Source organism: Gymnodraco acuticeps, unplaced genomic scaffold (genome assembly GCF_902827175.1).
Source record: "Gymnodraco acuticeps unplaced genomic scaffold, fGymAcu1.1, whole genome shotgun sequence".
NCBI classification, from domain to species: domain Eukaryota; kingdom Metazoa; phylum Chordata; class Actinopteri; order Perciformes; family Bathydraconidae; genus Gymnodraco; species Gymnodraco acuticeps.
This window is the reverse complement of record NW_022989817.1, coordinates 104,991-130,552: the sequence shown is the minus strand read 5'-3', so window position 1 is coordinate 130,552 and position 25,562 is coordinate 104,991. Positions and strand designations below refer to the sequence as shown.

The 25,562-nt window shown below is 41.9% G+C and overlaps 1 protein-coding gene across 1 annotated transcript; it reads left to right on the top strand.

Moving 5' to 3' along the window:
- The first annotated feature begins 26 nt into the window (after nt 1-26).
- On the top strand, nt 27-25,015 carry chadlb (chondroadherin-like b). The gene is made up of 11 exons (XM_034232480.1): nt 27-91; nt 2,573-2,737; nt 2,973-3,167; nt 3,877-4,032; nt 4,387-4,532; nt 8,834-9,115; nt 20,048-20,267; nt 20,573-20,846; nt 21,535-21,947; nt 22,341-22,507; nt 23,694-25,015. Exons 2-11 carry the CDS (start codon nt 2,573-2,575, stop codon nt 23,926-23,928), a joined length of 2,253 nt encoding a protein of 750 aa, XP_034088371.1. The 5' UTR covers nt 27-91; the 3' UTR covers nt 23,929-25,015.
- The last annotated feature ends 547 nt before the right edge of the window (nt 25,016-25,562 follow it).

Here is a 25,562-nt window from a genome sequence, read left to right as displayed (position 1 = left end):
CCGGGGGAAGCGCAGCAGAGAGCCGAGACCGTGAGAGAGTGAGCGGCCACAGAGCGACCAGGAACCGGACAGAACCAGGAACCACAGCACGGTGAGTCTGTGCGTAAAATGGATTCATTTGTCAACCAACAATAGGGAATTTATGTATTTCAATACATTTATTTGAGTTATTTTGATGGTAGAATATGAATGTTTTGACATAACATGTTATGTTGTAATCCAAATTGCTTATTTATCCAATCATGTGGACAGTTTTATTATGCGCATTTTTGCGTAAAATGCAACATTTTGAACTGTTATCACACTCACTCACTGGCTGTATATTTTCTTGGTTGCCACCTATAAGTCAAAATATAACCAATACAATGTATTTTTCCATATTAGATAATTTTTGCAGGATTTTAACATTCTAAGATATGTCAATAACCATCATCCCTTACCCTTTACGCACAGAAAACTAACACCATGTTTAGAATAGCATTCAGAGGCGTTGGAGAGGAGTTTTCTCTTCGTACCTGGCCAGAGGACCAGAGGGTTGTTCCAGGGGGAAACGCTCTGGCACCACACCGGGCGGAGAGACACTGCGCGTCTTTGTGCGCGCGGAGCGGCGGCTCCTCTGCGGTCGGCTCTGTGTATCCCCGGGGGCACGCGGACAAACAGACCGGTGCAAGGGGAAATTCCTCCGGCTCTAGTTTCTCCTCTTGCCCCTCTTTGCTCCGGGGGTTTGAGGAACACTGTTAAAATACCCAAAAGGCTGCTGTATGGTCAGCGTTGTTTACATGCAGCTTTTAAAGGAACTTCAAATATTCATGTTTGATTAATATATACAATTATATATTGTATTAAATATAATACAACATATTTTCTATGCTCTGATTTACGCTGGATGAGTGCAGAAACATCAACTGTTCATCTAACAAAAGTGGGCGTTTACATTTTTTTCTTCTAACAAAGTCAATTTAAAGCTTTAGTCATATCGCAACAGCTATGTTTGGAAAATAAATGCAATTCAATGTAATACAGGCTCTTCCAACAATGCAACATAACAGAATACCTAAAATATTAAATCATGATAACAATAAATGCAGGTTAAAACAGTATACTGAAATATTGTACACTGTAATAGGATATCTAATATCTATTATATAATATATATTAGGGGATAAACACATAATAAAAGAAAAATAAATCGCATTTTCTATTTTGGGAATGCAAGTTTTGTGCCCTCAAAGCATTGGTAACATTTAGTTTTGTTATGGAGTAAATGACATACATAGTGTGGGGGAAACTTCTGAAGCAATGGGAGTCAGAGAGACACGAGGAGAGCTGGAGCTTTGATGGGAAACAGAAACACTGACGGTTTATTTGGAGCTTCAGCCGGAGAATTCACAAGACATGTCACGGGCCACGGTCTGACCGCACGGCTGAGATGCCACCATCAATTCTGAAGACCCCTTCTGTAGCTCCAGGGTTTAACTAGTTCAGAGTGTGATAATCAACATTCCTCAATAGATATACTGAACAGCTGAGGACACTGAATCACATTTGTTGTCGCTTATGTCTCGGAGTCATCTACTACTCCCCGAGAAGGATGTGTTCCAGGTGTCCCACAGCAATAACTATCTCTGACCGAGAGTTGCCCGGTCACAAACTGGTAACAACAACAAAATGCTAGGGCAGCCCCTTCTTATGGGAGATAACGGGTCAGCTGCGTCAGAGGGCGAAGGAGGACATGCTGGGCAAATTATTCCCCAACACATAGGCTAGTAGAAATATATGCGTAAACACTGATGCAAATAAAACAAAAAAGCCAATTACAAGCCAGAAAATAACAGAAAAAGAAAAATGTAGATAGATAAAACTGATGCACAGACTTGGTGTTTTGCATTAATACAGTCATGGGTCTCCGTCAGCTCCATCTTTTTCAGGATTTGCTGCAGCAGGTTTGAGCATGGCACCGTTTCTCCGTGCCAACATTCGGAGACGTGTGGTGCTGTGCAGCTTTCCCTGTCCATTCCTGCGGATCAGGGCTGTTGATCCGACATGGGAATGTGGTTTTAAGGCATTCCAGTGAAGTCTGGCTCGGCCCAAACTCAGCAAAATAACTCTAATCCCCAAAAAGTACAAAATTATGCAATCTGACACCTTCAATAGAGATTTCAGGCGGTGTAGGCATATCCTGTAGGAGCCCCTAAATGGTTTCCTCTTTATATTTTGATTGTAACGGCATAGGCTACTCAAGGTCCTCTATCAGAAAAGGTATTCAATCACAAGATCCTGCATTAAGATGCTACTTCAGCAAAAATAATACAAGTATTATGAGCTGCTTAAATGAATACAACAATGCCCCCCTGTTACTGAAATACAGGTATTATTATATAGGTCAGTGTTAGATTGTCATTACTTCTGCATTATGTCTAAGTGATTTGCCGCAATGCTTTATTATTATGACACATAGTCTTTGGTTCGGACTCTTTTGTCTGTTTTCTGATATATATATAGGCCACTAACCATGAACTAGAATGCTTATAATTATGTTTATTTGAACTTAAATTGTAATTGTCCTTCCCAGATGTTCTTCCAGATGTGTCCTCACCTCCTCTGCTTCCTGCTGCTGCTCTGCATCCCTGACACACACTCCGCTAAATGTCCTGAGCAGTGTGTGTGTGACCAGATCCAGCTCACTGTGACCTGCAACAGCAAGAACCTCACACACATCCCCCCTACTTTGGATGAGGTCACACACACACACACACACACACACACACACACACACACACACACACACACACACACACACACACACACACACACACACACACACACACACACACACACACACACTATATATATATATATATATATATATATATATATATATATATACACATACACACACACTGCACTTTTCTTGCTAAAATCACAGCTTGCACAACCGGTTTTAATTTAGGAATCAATTATGTTCTTAATAGATCACAGTGAAATTGGATCTGCGTGGTAACGACATCCAGGAGCTTCCCTCCGGGGCCTTCAAACACACACCGTACCTCACACACCTGTCGCTGCAGCGCTGTAACGTCCGCAGGGTGAAGGAGGGGGCTTTCCGTGGCCTCGGACGCCTCGTCTTCCTCAACCTGGCCAACAACAACATCGACATCCTCTACCAGGTCCTCACACACACTCTCACACACACTGCAGGTCCACACACACACTCACACTGTACCAGGTCCACACACACACTCTCACACACACACACTGCAGGTCCACACACACACTCACACTGTACCAGGTCCTCACACACACTCTCACACACACACTGCAGGTCCACACACACACTCACACTGTACCAGGTCCACACACTGTACCAGGTCCTTACACACTGTACCAGGTCCACACACACTGCAGGTCCACACACACACACACACACACACACACACACACACACACACACACACACACACTGTACCAGGTCCTCACAAACTGTACCAGGTCCTCACACACTGTACCAGGTCCACACACACACACACACACACACACACACACACACACACACACACACACACACACACACACACACACACACACACACACACACACACACACTGCAGAACAAAATCATTGTGTACCATCATCTTCAGAATCAGATTCAGGTTTATTGTCAAATAGGTTTACACCAACACACATTGGTTTTATTAAATACAAAATGTGATAATCTGTGCAGTTTTAACATTTGTGAATTCCACTATAATTCAGAAGCATTTCTACACAGTATTGCTCCTCAACTCAAGTCAAATGTCTGTCTCCTTCGTCTAACACATTTTCCTGGCACCACAGTGAAGCTTGTTGTGTTTCTTGATGTGTTCCTTGTGAGTCCAGGAGTCGTTTGACGGCCTGTCCTCGCTGAAGCAGCTCCTGATCGACCGTAACCGGGTGGAGGAGATTCAGCCCGGAGCTTTCTCTCAGCTCGGCTTCCTCAACCTGCTCTCCCTCACACACAACCAGCTGGTGTACATCCCCAACATGGCCTTCCAGGTAACAAACACACCTCAAATATAGACTGTAACACACAGTGAGAAGTTTACACTGTGCTTTCTGCAGCTGCTCAGAAATACAATTAAAGATAGTGGATTGTGTTTTAAATCATTGCAACTGAATCCATACACTTTCTCACTGTATATATTTGAATATTCAGGCTTTTTATTGTTGCAAAATGATGTCCTTGCACTAATCTAATCACAATTGTAATACCTCTTGCACTGTTTGTATGCAGCATTGTTGGACGAGCCTGGGGTTTTATATTTTCATTGACAACAACCTGTTGCGTTGAATACGACAGTCTCTGAATCTTTGAAGCATTACATATCAGACCTCCTTTTCTTCCTCCAGGGCTTGCAGAACATCAAATGGCTTCGTCTGAGTCACAACTCTTTAAATTACCTGGACACGGAGGCTTTGGCCGGGCTGTTCACGCTCACACGTCTCAGTCTGGACCACAACGAGCTGCAGTTCTTCCCCACAGAGACCATGACCAGGTACAGCACGATGCTCCAAATAATAACACTAAATACAGAGGTGGGAAGTCGTGGAGTACAAATACTTTGTTACTCTACTTAAGTACATTTGTCTGGTATCAGTACTTTACACTCCACTACTTATTTACGATGACGTTTTACTTTGACTTCTTACATTTTGAACCCAAATACCTGTACTTTCTACTTCTTACATGTTGAACACAAATACCTGAACTTTCTACTTCTTACATTTTGAACACAAATACCTGAACTTTCTACTTCTTACATGTTGAACTCAAATACCTGAACTTTCTACTTCTTACATGTTGAACCCAAATACCTGAACTTTCTACTTCTTACATGTTGAACTCAAATACCTGAACTTTCTACTTCTTACATGTTGAACCCAAATACCTGAACTTTCTACTTCTTACATTTGAACACAAATACCTGAACTTTCTACTTCTTACATGTTGAACTCAAATACCTGAACTTTCTACTTCTTACATGTTGAACTCAAATACCTGTACTTTCTACTTCTTACATTTTGAACACAAATACCTGTACTTTCTACTTCTCACATGTTGAACACAATACCTGTACTTTCTACTTCTTACATGTTGAACACAAATACCTGAACTTTCTACTTCTCACATGTTGAACTCAAATACCTGTACTTTCTACTTCTTACATGTTGAACACAAATACCTGTACTTTCTACTTCTTACATGTTGAACTCAAATACCTGAACTTTCTACTTCTCACATGTTGAACTCAAATACCTGAACTTTCTACTTCTCACATGTTGAACTCAAATACCTGTACTTTCTACTTCTCACATGTTGAACTCAAATACCTGAACTTTCTACTTCTCACATGTTGAACACAAATACCTGTACTTTCTACTTCTTACATGTTGAACACAAATACCTGAACTTTCTACTTCTCACATGTTGAACTCAAATACCTGAACTTTCTACTTCTCACATGTTGAACACAAATACCTGTACTTTCTACTTCTTACATGTTGAACACAAATACCTGCACTTTCTACTTCTTACATGTTGAACTCAAATACCTGTACTTTCTACTTCTTACATGTTGAACACAAATACCTGTACTTTCTACTTCTTACATGTTGAACACAAATACCTGTACTTTCTACTTCTTACATGTTGAACACAATACCTGTACTTTCTACTTCTTACATGTTGAACTCAAATACCTGTACTTTCTACTTCTTACATGTTGAACTCAAATACCTGTACTTTCTACTTCTTACATGTTGAACTCAAATACCTGTACTTTCTACTTCTTACATGTTGAACTCAAATACCTGTACTTTCTACTTCTTACATGTTGAACTCAAATACCTGTACTTTCTACTTCTTACATGTTGAACACAAATACCTGTACTTTCTACTTCTTACATGTTGAACACAAATACCTGAACTTTCTACTTCTCACATTTTGAACACAAATACCTGTACTTTCTACTTCTTACATGTTGAACACAAATACCTGTACTTTCTACTTCTTACATGTTGAACTCAAATACCTGTACTTTCTACTTCTTCCATGTTGAACTCAAATACCTGTACTTTCTACTTCTTACATGTTGAACACAAATACCTGTACTTTCTACTTCTCACATGTTGAACACAAATACCTGTACTTTCTACTTCTTACATGTTGAACACAAATACCTGAACTTTCTACTTCTCACATTTTGAACACAAATACCTGTACTTTCTACTTCTTACATGTTGAACTCAAATACCTGTACTTTCTACTTCTTACATGTTGAACACAAATACCTGTACTTTCTACTTCTTACATGTTGAACACAAATACCTGAACTTTCTACTTCTCACATTTTGAACACAAATACCTGTACTTTCTACTTCTTACATGTTGAACACAAATACCTGTACTTTCTACTTCTTACATGTTGAACTCAAATACCTGTACTTTCTACTTCTTACATGTTGAACTCAAATACCTGTACTTTCTACTTCTTACATGTTGAACTCAAATACCTGTACTTTCTACTTCTTACATGTTGAACTCAAATACCTGTACTTTCTACTTCTTACATGTTGAACTCAAATACCTGTACTTTCTACTTCTTACATGTTGAACACAAATACCTGTACTTTCTACTTCTCACATGTTGAACTCAAATACCTGTACTTTCTACTTCTTACATGTTGAACACAAATACCTGTACTTTCTACTTCTCACATGTTGAACACAAATACCTGTACTTTCTACTTCTCACATGTTGAACTCAAATACCTGTACTTTCTACTTCTTACATGTTGAACTCAAATACCTGTACTTTCTACTTCTTACATGTTGAACACAAATACCTGTACTTTCTACTTCTTACATGTTGAACTCAAATACCTGTACTTTCTACTTCTTACATGTTGAACTCAAATACCTGTACTTTCTACTTCTTACATGTTGAACTCAAATACCTGTACTTTCTACTTCTCTCATTTTCCAAACAGCTGGTTCCTTTAGTCTGAATGTGTGTTTGATGCGTGATCATTATTCTTTAGAGTCATTGCGTGCCTATTGATTTGAACACGATCCGTGTATCCATCATTTCCTGGTCTTCTCTAAAGAAGAGGGACCAATGGATTGATTGAACATTTTATTAACAGATTGCAGAATGGGTACAGTACAGCTCAAAACACACAATTGTTAAGGGGATGCAGACCAGAAAAAGACTTTCGTCTTGTTTACATCAGGGTCCCCCATTTAATTCATCATAACATATATGACATACATGACATACAGATAGACAGTACTGTTACATCTAGACATTTATGACATACCAGATCTACAAATATACAGTACTGTTTGAATATACAAAGAGTCTAAAAAAAGAGTATATACATTGACGTTGTCATGTTGCTGTTGTTCAGCATGGAAACATTCATTCAATGACATTATTGTTCTATTAATATAAAGGGAGGTCAGGTACTCTTTAAAGCAGCTGCTAGTTATGGGTACTTTCTACTTCTTACATGTTGAACTCAAATACCTGTACTTTCTACTTCTCACATGTTGAACTCAAATACCTGTACTTTCTACTTCTTACATGTTGAACTCAAATACCTGTACTTTCTTCTTCTTACATGTTGAACTCAAATACCTGTACTTTCTACTTCTTACATGTTGAACACAAATACCTGAACTTTCTACTTCTTACATGTTGAACACAAATACCTGTACTTTCTACTTCTTACATGTTGAACTCAAATACCTGTACTTTCTACTTCTTACATGTTGAACACAAATACCTGTACTTTCTACTTCTCACATGTTGAACTCAAATACCTGTACTTTCTACTTCTTACATGTTGAACTCAAATACCTGTACTTTCTTCTTCTTACATGTTGAACTCAAATACCTGTACTTTCTACTTCTTACATGTTGAACACAAATACCTGTACTTTCTACTTCTTACATGTTGAACTCAAATACCTGTACTTTCTACTTCTTACATGTTGAACACAAATACCTGAACTTTCTACTTCTTACATGTTGAACACAAATACCTGTACTTTCTACTTCTTACATGTTGAACTCAAATACCTGTACTTTCTACTTCTTACATGTTGAACTCAAATACCTGTACTTTCTACTTCTTACATGTTGAACTCAAATACCTGTACTTTCTACTTCTTACATGTTGAACACAAATACCTGTACTTTCTACTTCTTACATGTTGAACTCAAATACCTGTACTTTCTACTTCTTACATGTTGAACCCAAATACTTGTACTTTCTACTTCTCTCATTTTCCAAACAGCTGGTTCCTTTAGTCTGAATGTGTGTTTGATGCGTGATCATTATTCTTTAGAGTCATTGCGTGCCTATTGATTTGAACACGATCCGTGTATCCATCATTTCCTGGTCTTCTCTAAAGAAGAGGGACCAATGGAAACGTTGTCATGTTGCCGTTGTTCAGCATGGAAACATTCATTAGCTAACAATGACATTATTGTTCTATTCATATAAAGGGAGGTCAGGTACTCTTTAAAGCAGCTGCTAGTTATGGGTACTTTTTACTGAAGTACATTTCAAAGCCTCTTTACTTTGACTTGAGTAAAGAAGTTTAGTCAGTACTTCTACTTTGACCAGAGTATTTCTAAACATGAGTATCTGTACTTCTACTTGAAGAAAGGATGTGTGTACTTTGCCATCTCTGTAAATAAAACAAACAACTAACCCCAGACTGTTAAAATGCTCTGGTGCAAGTGTCATGCATTGTAACATCTTCAATCTCTGCCTCTCTGACTGCAGACTTCCAGAGGTGACCCGTCTTGACCTGAGCTACAACCCGATGACGTACCTGGGAGAGGAGGTGGTTTCCATGAAGAAACTGACGCACCTCTTCATGGATCACATGTCCCTGCAGGACCTGGACCCCACGGCCTTCTCCAAATCCAGCAAACTGGTGCACCTGGACCTCGGTCACAACCAGCTGAGAGTCCTGCAGCCTTTCTCCGAGGGAACGTCGTCGCTGGCTCGCCTGAACCTGGCCGGGAACCCTCTCTCCTGCAACTGCTACCTGCGTCCTCTCAGGTAAACAAACACTTTAAAGGTCTCCTATTATACTGTTTTTCATCAATATGTCACAGGTCTCAGATATCTACAGAGCCTGTCTCTGATTGGCTGAAACACCAAACAGATCATTGCAGCATTACCCATAATCCCCTCTGTTTCAGCCCTGTTTCCAAAGTGCTGATTCTCTGTCTGTTACTTTAGGGGGGGGATTGTTGGGATGGTTGCTGATTGGCTAATGGTTACACAAGCCAAAGTGACGTCAAAAAGTGGCCAAAAATCATTTTCAGACAGGTTTTTATAGAAATGGATCAGGACAAAAAGAGAGAGAATCTTCTTTCCTGAAACTTTCAGAATCTCTTTCCACAGAGGGGACACATGTTGATGTAGAAGAGACATGAAGAAGAGGGGACACATGTTGATGTAGAAGAGACATGAAGAAGAGGATTTTGTATAATAGATGATCTTTAAAGAGGCCGTATAATCCTTTTGGGTTTTCCCTTTCATGTGTTATTTTTTATTTACATAATGCATTCTTAAAGAGCCTTGTAATCGGGGAGATAAATTACAAAAAAACTGAGATATTTTTTCGGTGTTCTCAGATGCCCTAAAATGCAGAAGCCCTTGCGACCCCACTTGGAGGTTTGGTGACCCCTAGTGGAGGTCAAGAACCATAGGTTGTGAACCAGTCTCTAATGGCAAATTTCCACTGCAGCGGGGTAGCCCTGTTTAAGCGTCCCTAAGCGTCCTCGCTCAGGCCTCGGGCTGCCTCGCTGGCCGTCCGAGGCCGTGGCGCATTTCCATTACAGTTTAGGACCTGGGGTAGCAACGCAGTGTAGGCGGGGCGATCGGCTTTGTTTTCCTCACATTTCGAGTTGTTCCGTCGAGCTCCCGCTGGATTTGATCATCCCCAATGAGATGTAGGAACGTCGTCACCTCCTCGGTCGACCACGGTGTGCTTTTCTTTGATGTTGCCATTTTTGTAGCTCCTCCGTTTACAAAAATGAAGTGTATACAAATGCTGCAAGCTTGCTTCTAGATATATAGGCCTATGCGACGCTAGGGATGATCTCACGCGCAATCTTGTGACGATTCTCTCTGACCAATCAGCAGTCGAGAGTATTGACGTCTCTAGTTCAGCCCTGGCCTGATAGAACCACGATTTTATGGGGCCGGGAAAAGAGGGAAAAAGTACCCGCTAGCCGGTGCTACGCTATATGGAAAGGCCACCAAAAACTGGCCTGGCCGCTTGAGGACGGTTAAGGACGCTTAAACGGGGCTACCCGCTGCAGTGGAAATGCCGCAAATGCGCCATATCTGTATGTTGAATTGATGAAGAATTGGTCCTCAAACCTCAGGGTTGTCTTAAAACCTGGTAGAAATTGGACACACTGATACATAACGCCTTTAGTTTTTCATATTTAGCCTCCACTTTGCTGTTTTACATGTCTGTATTTTTGACAACCCCTTTGTGATTATATGTTTAATAGAATCTAAGTAAATAAGGATAATGTACATCTCTGTATGCAAATTCTACTATTGTTAACCATAATTGAACCTCTTTCTATTTGCTAAAACAAAGGACTAAAGACTAAAGCCAATAAGCCAATTACATGTCATTTAGCCATAAAAATGTGAACACTCGTAAAATGTAATTAATTGACGGATAGTTAAGCAGCTGTGTTTCCAAATTGACCTTAATAAAAGGATCCACCATATTACCATTGAAATTATGTATATGTTATTATAAATATAATAACAATATAAATGTTATTGTCTATATGTTAGGAATTATACAACATACATTGTCATACAGATCATTGTTTATTTAGCTGTTAGATGGGAAGAAAAAAGGTGTAAGAAAAACGTTCTAATAAAGGTTTGAAAAAAAACTGGTCCAAGTGCTTTTCAGCGGTTGCCTAGCAACGGTTGCAAAGCCGCGTAGGTGGGCGGGGTTTAGGGATCGTTCAGTGCAGGGGTGCACATAACTTTTTTGCCCTGGTTCTCAAAGGAGCACCTGGAGATGTTGCTTGGTGCTCATCCTTAAAATGAAATAAACCGTAACTTTTGAGGGGGTCTTGACTTTATTTGCCAGACACACGGCACTGAACACACATGCAGAGGTGAACACAGAACACACATGCAGTGGTGAACACAAGACAACATTAGCACGACCAGTAATACAAGCTGTCATCACTTCCCTCCTGACTGTTCTCCTCACTGTCTTCCTCTCTGTCAGACATGGTAGCTGATGATGTAGGCCTACTTCTTTCTCTCTGGTTGAGTCTGCGATTAGCTGCTTGCATCCACAAGTCAACAGCTGGGTTTGGGTCGAAAAAGTGGATGTAATCAAATAAGTATGTGAACATAACCAATAACCTACCATAGCCAATAACAAATTAATGTAACTTCTTTTATTTGTGTTCATTCATATCTTATTTTACCTTAACATTTATTTATTTATGCATTTTTTTTTTATCTGTCCAGTTTTAAAGGATATTTTTGGTTACTGTCCTATAGTATACATTGGAATGATTTCAAACTTGTTTATCCCAATAATTACAAAGGAGTGCCTTGGAAATATGTGTTTACATAAATTGTGACCAAACAGTTTGAACTTAGACTAAGAGTCCTTTACCTCACTGAGCTGTAGTTAACTTATCAGCCTCTCAGTCTGACTGGAGAGGACTCTCCCTCCACATTATTGTAGAAACATCTTCTTCTTATCTCCGTTAGAGCAGCTAGCACGGCACCAGATTATAATAACAACAGCGCTGGTACCACCCTCCCTCTCTCCCTCGCTCACTCGCATTTTGTCTGTGAGCTGCGGGCGCCAGATAAGCCAACATCCCCCATTTTCATCACTTACAGCGCCCATCGTACAGGGCAAATTAAAGGTGGAACCGGGGTGAAAAGGGTGTTACATTTACTTAATTGTTACATTAAGGCCGAAAATTAGGATGAGCCCCAACGGTCAAAATGTTTTTTTCCCTGCCAGAACTGCCAGCGCAGCACCTCTCCAGATCTGGCGCCCTAGGCGAACATCTAGCCACTGCTACGGGCCGGCCCTGAGTTCATATCATGGTTCATATGCAACTCGCAAATATCTTTCTCTCTCTCTCTCTCTCTCTCTTCTCTCTCTCTCATCTCTCCTCTCTCCTCTATTTTCTCTTCTCTCTCTCCCTCTCAATGTTGGTACGCAAATGCGCTTTGTTTCAAATGACCCGGTGCTCTTTTTTTGGCGGAGGTGCGCATGCGCACCTGCGCACCAGTTATGTGCAGCCCTGGTTCAGTGCCTCGATGACGTCAGAGATGACATCATGTTCAAGGCAAGGCAAGGCAAGTTTATTTATATAGCACTTTTCAACACAAGGCAATTCAAAGTGCTTTACAAAAAACGAAAGACATTAAGAAAATGGCATTTAAAATCAGTCATTAAAAAGAAAAGATAATAAAATAAACATTAAAAGAAAAAATACATGGATAAAAGTTACAGTGCAGTCTAAGATGTGAATAGTTCAATTAAAAGCAGCGACAAAAAGAAAAGTCTTTAGTCTGGATTTAAAAGTAGTCAGAGTTGCAGCGGACCGGCAGGTTTCTGGGAGTTTGTTTCAGATATTTGGAGCATAATAACTGAACGCTGCTTTACCATGTTTAGTTCTGACTCTGGGGACAGAAAGCTGACCAGTCCCTGAAGACCTGAGAGATCTGGATGGTTCATCATTTAGCAGGAGGTCAGAAATGTATTTTGGGCCTAAACCATTCAGTGCTTTATAAACCAGCAGCAGTATTTTGAAATATATTCTTTGACACACAGGAAGCCAGTGTAAAGACTTCAGAACAGGAGTGATGTGATCCACTTTCTTAGTGTTAGTGAGGACTCGAGCAGCGGCGTTCTGAATCAGCTGCAGCTTCCTAATAGATTTTTTAGTGAGACCTGTAAAGACACCATTGCAGTAGTCGAGTCTACTGAAGATAAAAGCATGGACAAGTTTTTCCAAATCCTGCTGTGACATTAGTCTTTTAATCCTAGATATATTCTTTAGGTGATAGTAGGCTGATTTAGTAACTGTTTTAATGTGACTGTTGAAACTCAGGTCAGAGTCCATGACTACACCTAGATTTCTGGCTTTATCTGTTGTTTTGAACATTGCAGACTGAAGCTCAGCGCTAACTTTTATACGTTCTGACTTGGCTCCAAAAACCATTACCTCAGTTTTATCTTTGTTTAATTGGAGAAAGTTCTGACACATCCAGTCATTGATTTGTTCAATGCACTTACTCAGTGTTTGAATTGGAGCATAGTCTCCTGGTGAAATTGTTACGTAAATGTGTGTGTCATCCGCATAGCTATGGTAACTTATTTGGTTGTTTTTCATTATCTGAGCCAGTGGTAGTATGTAGATGTTAAAGAGAAGAGGCCCCAAGATGGAGCCTTGAGGAACCCCACATGTCATATTTGTCAACTCAGATTTGTATTTACCTATAGAAACAAAGTTGTTTCTGTCCTTTAAGTAGGATTCAAACCAATTCAGAACTGTTTCCGAAAGTCCCACCCAGTTCTCCAGTCGGTCTAGTAATATGCTGTGGTCAACAGTGTCAAACGCAGCACTGAGATCTAATAATACTAACACTGAAGTTCTGCCACTGTCTGTGTTTAAGTGGATGTCATTAAAGACCTTTACAAGAGCAGTCTCAGTGCTGTGGTTTGGACGAAAGCCTGACTGGAACACATCAAAACAGTTATTTAAATGCAAGAAATTACTCAACTGTTGAAAAACAACTTTTTCAATGATTTTACCTAGAAATGGGAGGTTTGATATTGGCCTGTAATTGTTCATTACTGAAGCATCTAGATTATTATTTTTTAAGAGCGGTTTAATGACTGCAGTTTTCAGGGCCTGTGGAAAAATACCTGAGTGAAGAGATTTGTTTACTATATGAAGTAGATCTGAGGCCATGCAAGGCAAAACATCTTTGAAAAATCCTGTTGGAATAATATCAAGGCAGCAAGAGGAGGATTTCAGAAGTTGAATAATGTCCTCTAGGTTTTTATCATTAATCTGATGGAATTGTGTCATGATGTCTGAATTGATGTTAGGTGGACACATAGACAACACATTTGCTGTACCTGATGCAGAGGCACTGACTGCTCGTCTGATTTTCTGAATGTTGTCAGTGAAAAAGGCAAAATCATTGCACGCCCTGGTGGATAGAAATTCAGAGGCTACTGACACTGGGGGGTTAGTTAGTCTGTCGACGGTAGCAAACAAGGCACGTGCGTTGTTTTTGTTTTTGGTAATGATGTCAGAGAAGAACGATTGTCGTGCGTTTTTCAATTCCAAATTATAAAGGCCAAGTCTCTCTTTATAGATTTCAAAGTGAACCTGGAGTTTTGTTTTTCGCCACCTGCGTTCAGCTTTTCGACATTCTCTTTTTTCTGTTTTCACGCTCATGGCCTTTCTCCATGGAGATATTTTCTTCCCAGTCACTTCCTTTACCTTAGTTGGAGCAATGGCATCTATAACATTTTTAATTTTTGAATTAAAATGATCTACTAGCTCATTTACTGAGATGTTAGCAGGGGCAAGTGTGGAAGAAACATTCTGAGTAAACATTTCCCTAGTGTTTTCAGTTAAATATCGCTTTGTGGTTACCTCTTTTTGAACATTTTTGTGAACAGAAATAGAGCTCTCAAAGAAAACACAGGAATGGTCAGAGAGTGCAACATCAGTCACCACAACCTTAGAGATATTCAGACCCTTTGAGATAATTAAGTCCAGAGTGTGCCCCTTATTGTGCGTGGGCTCCGTCACATGCTGAGTCAGTCCATAGCTATCAAGAACACAAAACAGTTATTTTGCCCCTCTGTCCTGGGGGTTGTCAACATGGATGTGAAAATCACCAACAATGACTAGACGGTCAAAGTCAATACACACTATCGACAGCAGTTCAGTAAAGTCATCAGAAAAGCTTGCACAGTATTTGGGTGGTCTATAGATATTTAGGAACAGAGCTCGAGAGGAGCATTTCAGCTGAAGGGCCACATATTCAAAAGAATCAAAGTTCCCATAAGATGTCTTCGTGCATTGAAGGGAATCATTGAACAGAATAGCAACTCCACCCCCTTTCTTATGCATTCTTTCCTGACTCATAAAACTAAAGTTGGGAGGGGTTGATTCGATAAGAACAGCTGCACTGTTATTTTTGTTCAATCCAAGTTTCTGTTAAAAACATAAAATCGAGATTGTGCTCAGTGATAAAATCATTGATTAAAAATGTTTTTCCTGCCAAAGACCTGACATTTAATAAAGCTAGTTTAAGTTTGTTAAACACACTATCAGTCATGTTTTTTGTAACAAGCTGTGGCTGACATGGAATCAATGCTAAGTTAGATAAACTCACACAAACGTTTGAGCGCTTCCTGTTTCTAAGATGATTCACCGCTCTTAATCTATTACCTATCAACACAGATATCGGCAAAGCTACTGGCAGGCAGGGCCCCGACATGTCCTGGAAAGAGTTGAGAGTGCCATACGCCCTTGAGCCTGGACCCAGCACATATCAGTAAGAATTTGTTGTGTTTTGTACACTAGATGGCTTTCATTTTAAGAATGAAGTGTTCACCATGCAGAGTCTGCGAGGTCTCTTCTTCAGATCAGTTCCTTCAAACCAGGCAGGTTAGCATTTCAAACAATCCACATTGCTTTAGAAATATCTAAATAATTAAGAATAATCCACATTGTTTTAGAAATATTAGGATAGTTAAACAATAATCCACATTGTTTTAGAAATATCTAAATAATTATTTTTTAAATACCAAGATATTTGAAAATCTTCAATAACATTATTGTTTAATTATCTGGTTAGTGGGTTATTAATAGAGTTATAATGTCCATGAACAGCCAGCAGATGCCAGAGCTCAGAAGCAGCCTGACTCCTGTTGTTGAGCCCTTTGTCAAAGGGATGACAGCAGAGCAGTGGCAGTCATTATGTTCAGGAAACCCTGATGGAGCCACCTTAATCGTGGTGGCAGACTTTGTACTGGAGGTTGTGTTGTCCGTAACCAAGGCCATTTTGGATGGTTCTAAGGGCAGGAAGACATTTGTCTCTCAGGAGAGCATCAGGTCCAGTCTGGGGGACCTGCTCTCCCAGAGTATTGCCAAAGCTCTGGACGTTCAGAGTCAGGTGGAGGGCAAAAGCGTGCAGCTTTTGACAAGCTTTATTAGCAAAGAGGTGACAGAGAGCGTGAACTCTGCCACCAGCAGCACTGCTGAGCTTGTGGTGAGCCAGCACGTCGTTCCCCCCAGCAGGCTCAACCTGATGGTGGGGCACCTCTGCACAATGCTGAAGGCATTTGCAGGAAGAATTAGAGTTGGGAAACTCCACCGTAGAGCACGTGTGAGAAAAATAAGTCTTGAGACACTGACAGTGGAAAATGAGGAGCCCAGAGCTGATTCACCGGTCTCAATTATTTCCTTGCTGCTAGGAGTCAAGGAGCAGAGTTCGTCAGGGGACTCAGTGATTGACCTCCAGAAACAGAAATCTGTAGAAGAAATCATTTACCAAGAGGTGAGAAAACTCACCGATCCTGTCCTGGAGGATTTGCCTGACCAGGTTTATGCTCTGCTTGAAGAAGAGAGCTCTCAGGAGATCGCAAACGCAGCGGAGGTCATCACATCCCTTATGGCCGAGGGAGAGCTGGACCAGGACGAGGCGGATGTCGACGAGTCCACCCAAAACCAGAAGACCAAATGCAAGCAGGGCATAAAGATGAAGGTGAAGAACTGCTTGGCATAGGGGGAAATAAACTAGTGTTTTCAGAAGGTTAAGTATTGTATTTTTGCTATCTCTGCACCCTGACAAACATTAGCCACCTTTAGCTTAGCGGTGGTGACGTGAAGTCATGTGACCGTGCTGTAGTTCCTTTACAGCCCAACATAAGCCACCTTTAGCTTAGCGGTGGTGACGTGAAGTCATGTGAATGTGCTGTAGTTCCTTTACAGCCCAACATAAGTAGGGTTGCAAACCGTCCCGTATTAGCCGGGGACGCCCCGTATTTGAGCCAAAAGGGGCGTGTCCCGTACGGGAATTTGTTTGTACCGGACTCCCGTGTAAAGGGGAAAAAAAAAAAAACATCTGTTTGCGCGCAATGCAGTGTGAGTGGCTGTATGCGAAGGACCGCTCAGTTGACAGGGCAGGCACAATGTGTGTGTGTGTGTGTGTGTGTGTGTGTGTGTGGTGTGTGTGTGTGTGTGTGTGTGGTGTGTGTGTGTGTGTGTGTGTGTGTGTGTGGTGTGTGTGTGTGTGTGTGTGTGTGTGTGTGTGTGTGTGTGTGGTGTGTGTGTGTGTGTGTGGTGTGTGTGTGTGTGTGTGTGTGTGTGTGTGTGTGTGTGTGTGTGTGTGGGTGTGTGTGTGTGGTGTGTGTGTGTGTGTGTGTTGTGTGTGTTGTGTGTGTGTGTGTGTGTGTGTGTGTGTGTGTGTGTGTGTGTGTGTGTGTGTGTGTGGTGTGTGTGTGTGTGAGAGAGTGTGTGAGAGAGTGTGTGAGAGATTTTCTCCGGTGGGCCGCAGTCGCGGCATCATTGTTTGTGTGGCATGTCAGCAGGGCCGGACTGGGACAATAAGTCAGGCCGGGAATTATACACCCAGCCAGGCCACTACCAGTTCTATTTTGTGTAATTTTCCTGGATTTATTTGTCAATATTTACAGCGTTGCTGCCCGTAGTGATAGCCATAAACTTTAAATCTACTACCCCAGAATAAACATATGGACATGGGTTTACGATTTTTTTTTTTAAAGTGCAAATCTATTTAGGAACCTATCCATGTGAACATATTTTAAGTGGAGGTGGACCTCAAATCCTCTAGGGGGGTCCGGGGGCATGCTCCCCGCGGAAGATTTTTTGTTTTTTAAATGTTGGACTTAAATGCATCAATCTGGTGCACTTTGAGGGGGAAATAAAGAGACTACACCCATATGAAACAGAACTGTATACATTTAAATAATCATAAAATCATAAGAACATGGCCATAACCAATAACATACCATATCCAATATGAAAAAACATTGAAACTTGTTTATTTATTTGTTTTTGGTTCATTTATAGTTGTGAGTGTGTCTGGGCTCCTGAACCAGCCTCACCTGTCTCCCTCTGCTCCTCTTTGAGGCAGCAGCAAAGACTATTAGCTCTCAACAAGTTTTAAAGTTTATCTTACCTTTTTTCACCTAGTTAACTTTTTAAAAATAATTATTCATGCATATTTTACTAATCACTCCCCCTTCAAATGGAAATATGTGTTTACATAAATGGTGACCAAACCGTTTGAGACCCACAGAGATAACTTAGACTAAGTTAACTATCTAAACACTCTCAGAGTCCTTTACCTCACCTGAGCTGTAGTTATCAGTCTCTCAGTCTGACAGGAGAGGACTCTCCTCCACCTTGTTGACAGCTCATTCCGTTAGCGCCGCTAGCTAGCACCGGATGCTAACAACAACAATACACGTAACCATTGCACGCGCTTTCTCTCTCGCTTGCTCGCGCCACACATACACACCCTCCCGAGCTTGAATGACACGAGACCAATCGAGGGCATTAGTGTATGATCTGTATGAAAGTGGCCATGTCGACGGGCCACATCATGTAGACAGCCAGTCACCCTCTGTGAGGCAGAGTCAGACCCACATTTGCGCAGCGTTGTGTTCACAATACATAAAAAAAATTCCTCAAGCCAGCAGGCCACTTAACAGGCCAGGCCATCGGGAAACCTCCCGGTCCTCCCGATGGCCAGTCCGGGCCTGCATGTCTGCCTGTTCAGTCGTGTGGGGAAATGAGCGCTGCCGGTGGAGGGGGTGATAATGAAAGAGGAGAAGAGAGAGAGGATGTGGTTCTGGGCCCTGGCCCTTCTAAAAAGAAAAGACTTGTGTCTTTCAACAAACAGTGGGAAGAAAAACACAGTTGGGTAAAGCCCGTGAGTGGAGATCTGTCTCGGGTCTTTTGTTTGTGTGTGTGTGTGTGTGTGTGTGTGTGTGTGTGTGTGTGTGTGTGTGTGTGTGTGTGTGTGTGTGTGTGTGTGTGTGTGTGTGTGTGTGTGTGTGTGTGTGTGTGTGTGTGTGTGTGTGTGTGTGTGTGTGTGTGTGTGTGTGTCAGTCAGCTGATTGATGGGAAAATGCTGGGAAAATGGTTGGTTGAAGGATAACATTAAGTCTAATAATGATGTACCGTGCATGTTCACATCATGTATACTTTGCATTACTTAATACCATTTTTCAAATATTTATTTTTTAACATTTTGGACAAAATAGCCAATTGTACATCGAGGTGCCCAGATGTCCCTAGTGCCCATATCCGATTTGAACATGCTGATGTACAATGTGATGTAGTAGCCTAATGCAGGTGTAAGACCATTGTGTTTGTATTGTGTTATAGGTATGCATAGTTTTCTATGCATTTTGAGGGTTTTGGGGGGTTTGACCCCCAAAAACATTTTCGAACCCTAGGGGCTGGCTCCCCCAAAAGAATTAAATAACATAACCCTAACCCTAAAACCGGAATAAAGTAACAAAAAAAAGTAACTAAATCCGCCAGAAACCCGAAAATCTTCGCGAGCACGCGCGCGGGGGACACATGCATGTGTCCCGTTTCTCCATTTCTGGAAGTTGGCAACCCTAAACATAAGCCACCTTTAGCGTAGCGGTGGTTACGTGAAGTCATGTGACCGTGCTGTAGTTCCTTTATAGCCCAACATAAGCCACCTTTAGCTTAGCGGTGGTGACGTGAAGTCATGTGACCGTGCTGTAGTTCCTTTATAGCCCAACATTAGCCACCTTTAGCGTAGCGGTGGTTACGTGAAGTCATGTGACCGTGCTGTAGTTCCTTTATAGCCCAACATTAGCCACCTTTAGCGTAGCGGTGGTTATGTGAAATCACATGGCCGGTTTTTCCTTCACAGGGAATGGTCGATCCGTAACAAGGTGAAGCTGCTGGGCACCTGTGGAGGTCCAGCCCACCTGTCAGGGGAGAGCCTGGAGGCCGTGCACCCTCCGGAGCTGCGCTGCCAGAGCCAGGAGGCCATGCTGAGGGCGGAGAGGGAGGAGGCCGCCAGGATCACTCCTCCTCCCACTCAGGAGCCAAAGAACAAGGTCAAGTGTCCGGCAAACTGCGCCTGCGAGGTGAGTACCTCTACCAGGTTTTCAGGTACTTGATGCACACATTTGTTGTCCACATATACTTTTTATATTGTTTTTACAGAGCCATGCTAGCTGTGTCCCATGCTTAAAATATTGGAATTGTGATGCAGACATTCAGTTTTTTACCCAGAAATCTTGAGTACCCCAAAGTTTTCTGTCAGAGATGTGTAGTACGGGTCCACAGCACATAGAAACTGCCGGTTGCAAAAGCAATGGGAATTCCCCAACACTTCACATTAAGTGGAATTATTGTGTTTTGTCCTCTCTAACCTTCCCATATTTTCCAGGCTGATACACACCACTCTTCGTGTGAGAACCGCGCTCACACTAAAGTTCCTCAGGGTTTCTCTCCGGACACGAGGCTCCTGGACCTCCGAGGAAACCACTTCCACTTCATCGCCAGCAGCAGCTTCCCCGGCATGACCCAGGTGGTTTCGCTCCACCTGCAGCGCTGCAAGATCGTGGAGGTGGAGGACGGGGCGTTCAGCGGCATGAAGGGTCTGATCTACCTTTACCTGTCCGAGAACGACCTCTCCTCCCTCAGCCCTGGCGCCTTCAAAGGTCCTTAAAATGCATCATTAACACTTTGAAGGTCTACTATCATGCAAAATGTCTTTAATACATAAAGATGTGTCCCCGGTGTGTCAGGGAACTCACGCAGCGTCAGAAAATAAAACCCTCTCTCTTTTCCTCCGTACCCAAATCTCTAAAAACGGGGGAACAACGGAGCTGATCCAGATTTGCTGCTGATATGACGTAATATCGGAAACGTTGCTATCAAACAATGCGTAACGTTTTGGAAGTAATATGGTCTTTGTTTACATTAGCAAGCATCGCTAACACTCAGAGCTAACAGAGAGTATGTGTAAAAAAGTAGGATTTAAAAAAAGGAACTCACCCAGAGATTTGAGCTCCATACGTTTTCAGAAATAATCCTTGATGTGGTTTGGAACATGATATGGCGTTTAACCAGCATTTAGCTGAAAATCTCTCGGTAGAATTCTGAGCAGGCATTAGCTCCCATCCCCTCTTTTTATATTTTATTTTCTAAGGACTCAAAATCAGCGTTTCTCTAACAGGGCTGAAATAGAGGGGTATGAGGCATGGCTGGGTGATCTGTTTGGTATTTTGAGCAAACATCTTTATATATCTGAGACCCAAAATAGCATGATAGGAAACCTTTAAAAAGTAGCAGTAGGTAGATTTGCCAGATAGATGCGCTTTAAATTCCTATCATTTAATTTCTCAGGCCTCCCTCAGCTCACGTACCTCCACCTGGAGAAGAACCGCTTCACCGGTTTCCCCCGGGGAGCCTTCAGCCTGGTGCCCAGCCTGCTGGCTCTGCACCTGGAGAACAACTCCATCTCCAGGCTGGAGCCGGACGTCCTGCTGGGGGCCGGGAGCCTGCGCTCGCTCTACCTCACCGGGAACGCCATCGGGAACGTGTCCCCTCGAGCTCTGGAGGGGGCGGGGGACCTGGACACGCTCCACCTGGGGGGCAACAAGCTGAAGGAGGTGCCCACCGAGGCGTTTAGTAAGATGGGGAGCCTGCGGGACCTGAGGCTGTCCGGGAACACCATCCGCTGGGTGGGGCCGAACGCCTTCAGACCCCTGGAGAGGAGCCTGAAGGAGCTGTACCTGGACAACATGGGGCTGGAGAAGGTGAGGGGGTCACAAGCAGAGATGGCAAAAGTACACACGTCTTTTACTCAAGTAGAAGTACAGATACTCGTGTTTAAAAATACTCTGGTAAAAGTAGTGTGGGCTTCAAGATGTACTTAAGTAAAAAGTACCCACAACTGTTTTAAAGAGTACCTGACCTCCCTTTATATTAATAGAACAATAATGTCATTGTTAGCTATGAATGTTTCCATGCTGAACAGTATTATTTAACAGTATTGTGCCAACAGGCCATAAGACTGACACCTGAACTTTTGAAAGAACAGCCATACCTGTGACCTAAGATTTTCATTGTCATATCTACACGGTAGCTCTGTACGAATGAGAATCAAAGCCTTGAATCTTGAAAAAGTATTCTGATGTTTGTTGCTCCAGATGTCTCAGAGCTCCCTGGCAGGAGTGGGTCCAGGTCTGAGGAGTCTCTTCCTGGAGGGGAACCTTCTGGAGGAGGTGCCGGACCTCCACCCTCTCTCTTCTCTGGAGGTCATCAACCTGGCCCACAACCCTCTGATGTGTGACTGCCCTCTGCTGCCACTGCGCATGTAATACACGTCTTCTTTATCACAATTTTCCTCCGTTCTCCTCACTTTTGAAATGACTTCTTCCTCCATTTCTTTGTAAACGCCCAATGACCAAATACATTATAGAAAAATGGGTAAACTTAACCCTTAGATGCATAAGTGGGTCTTTTTTGACCCGGTGAGGTGGTTTTCTTGAAGTATCTTTGTAATTACATTTTTTTATCTTTTCATATTCCAGCTATTCCTCAAAAACCATGTTTTGGATATCATGCCATTCACATTTTAAGAAATTGTAGTTTTTGTATTGTATTGTAAGTGGGTCAAAAATGACCGGCATGGATTTTCTATGGAATCCTCTGGGAACCTTTGATTCCTATCACCTGTTGCTGTCAGGACCACATTCACTGTGGACCACACAGACGACATCACAAGTGACACCTCTCAGGAAGAATATTTTACACAGCAAGATCTGATACCTGTCAGTATAATAATAATACATTATATTTTTATAGGGCTTTTCAAGGACTCAACATCGCTTTACAATATAAGGGAAGGTTAGGGTGGGGGGGGGGCGGGGGGGGGGTATAGGACTATCAAACTTGATCAACCGGCATGGATTGATGGGGGGGGGCTATGAGTAGACAAGAGGAGAAGAGATGAGTTTTGAAAAGGGACTGGAATACTGCGAGGGTCTCAGAATAGCGGAGATCTTTGCATCGATATGTTCAAAACGTTTTTTTTCAAAATGTAAAAAAAAGAAGTCTAAAATTATAAATAGTGACAAATTAAATATAAAATATTTCTAGTGTGAACCAAAATATAATACTAAATATTATACAAGTGATTTCTCTTAACCAAAATGAAATTATAATACGGGTCCTTTTTGACCCACTTATGGAAGAGTGTAGGGTCCAGGCACTCGTGCATCTAAGGTTAATTACAATCCACTCAATTTTAGCTAATAGTACCATCATTTGAGATACAGTATTTTGTTTTCAGGGCTTTTAAATACAAGTGAATTTCATATTGCCTCCATGTCATCAAAACACTACAACAAAACATGTTTTCTTCACTTTTTAAATGACACATTTCTTGTATATATATAAAAACGTGGGAAAACTGTCATATTTCACTTAAAGAACCATGACTTATGATACTTCATGTCCGGGCATTTTAAATAAACGATAATGTGATATTTCCTCCCCAGGTGGATAGAGAAAGTGAACCTGAAGGTGCGAGCCACGTGTGCGAATCCCCCCGAGCTGATTGGTCGACGGGTGAAGGACGTCCAGGTCTTCAGAGCCTGTCCTGGGGGAGAAAGTCTTCCTCCCCCCCCCCACCGTCACCCCAAAACCAGCCAAGGCCCCCAAAGCCACCAAACCCAAACCGATGCACCTCAAAGGCCCGCGGCGGGTCAAGATGCTCAAAGCCAAACGTCGTAAAGGATCCAACACAAAACCCACGGCGGCGAAGAAAACCACCAAGAGACAAACCATGGAGTTAATTTGATGTAACCTGTGAAGGGTTTTTAACATCTTCAATATATCAGATTTCTATTACATTGTTTCTGCATCATTTTCTATTCGTCATCTATTGGTAACTGTTGAAAAACGTCTGTTACAACACATTATGTAATGAGTTCACTGACAAAATGTAACACTCGTACAACACACTTCCTTATGTAATAACACTCATTCGTTAATAAGCAGCTTCAAGGCAATATGTAATGCATTCACCTGCTTCTCGTAATGTTTCTTACACCATGCCAGAGTCGTTTTATCTGACGCAGCATGGCCTGAGAAAGCTGCTTTTTAAAGTTTTTAAAAGACAAACCATGGAGTTAATTCCTCTAGAAACTCATCCTGTTAAGGGTTTTTAACAGCTTCAATATATCAGATTTCTATTACATTGTTTCTGCATCATTTTCTATTCGTCATCTATTGGTAACTGTTGAAAAACGTCTGTTACAACACATTATGAAATGATTTCACTGACAATCACAATGCATATCCTTATGTAATAACACTCATTCGTTAATAAGCAGCTTCAAGGCAATATGCAATGCATTCACCTGCTTCTCGTAACGTTTCTTACATCATGCATGAGTTGTTTTATCAGACATGGCTGGAGAAAGCTGCTTTTTAAGAAAGACAAACCATGGATTTAATTCCTCTAGACATGTATCCTGCTGAGGCTTTTTAACATCTCCTATAGGATAGACTTATATCAGACTATTGTTGCATTATTTACTCTGTTTTCAAATCATTAGTGTAGAAACAACACAAATATGCAATAACACAATGTTATAGTTGGCCATGGCCAACATGCAATACGTTTGGACGTATTATCCAATAACACCTGCATTTCGTAATAATTAACTACATATTGCAATGTGTTTTACATGTATGAGTCTTTTTATCAGACATGGCCTGAGAGAGCTGCATTTTTTACATTTTATACTGCTTCATAAACAATACTGACATCCCTGTGCTCCTCCGAGTCTGGGGGTCCGGGGATGTGAGGAGGACAGCGCGAGGACACAGACAGGGAGGCTGCTTCACTTCATAAAGGAAATGGCGGTTAATATGAACAACACAGGAGCTAAAACGCTTTATAACCTTCATTACGTGTTAGAGAAAGAACATAAGAAAGTTTGACAGAGAGAGAGAGAGAGTGTAAGAGAGAGAGAGAGTGTAAGAGAGAGAGCGAGAGCGAGAGCGAGAGAGAGAGAGGGAGAGAGGGAAAAGAGAGAGGGAGGGAGAGAGGGAAAAGAGAGGCTGAGCGAGGCTGAGCTGCACCGTGCAGCGATCAGCTGATACGGAGCATAGAGAGAGCTGCGGTCCGCGGGGCTCGGCCTCGCCTCCTGTCCTCACAACTCTTATTAATCCCGGTACCGGACAATTGTTATTTGTTCCTACTCGGAACCGAGTTTTGCTTCCCAACCCTGCCACTGTGCTACACTTCCCGCCCCGCCCCCTGTACAGAAAGCGGCAAGATGCATTTCCTTAGGAATCGACAAGCAGAACCGAAACTAACACTTCTAAACGAACAATGGCGGACACGTACAATTTGCGAA

What these genes read in the sequence shown, in the direction of transcription:
- chadlb (XM_034232480.1), top strand. Translation starts at nt 2,573, where the DNA reads ATGTTCTTCCAGATGTGTCCTCACCTCCTCTGCTTCCTGCTGCTGCTC. An exon ending in TCCCCAACATGGCCTTCCAG is followed by an intron (nt 4,033 to 4,386) that starts GTAACAAACACA and finishes TTCTTCCTCCAG; the next exon opens with GGCTTGCAGAACATCAAATG. An exon ending in CGGCAAACTGCGCCTGCGAG is followed by an intron (nt 20,268 to 20,572) that starts GTGAGTACCTCT and finishes CATATTTTCCAG; the next exon opens with GCTGATACACACCACTCTTC.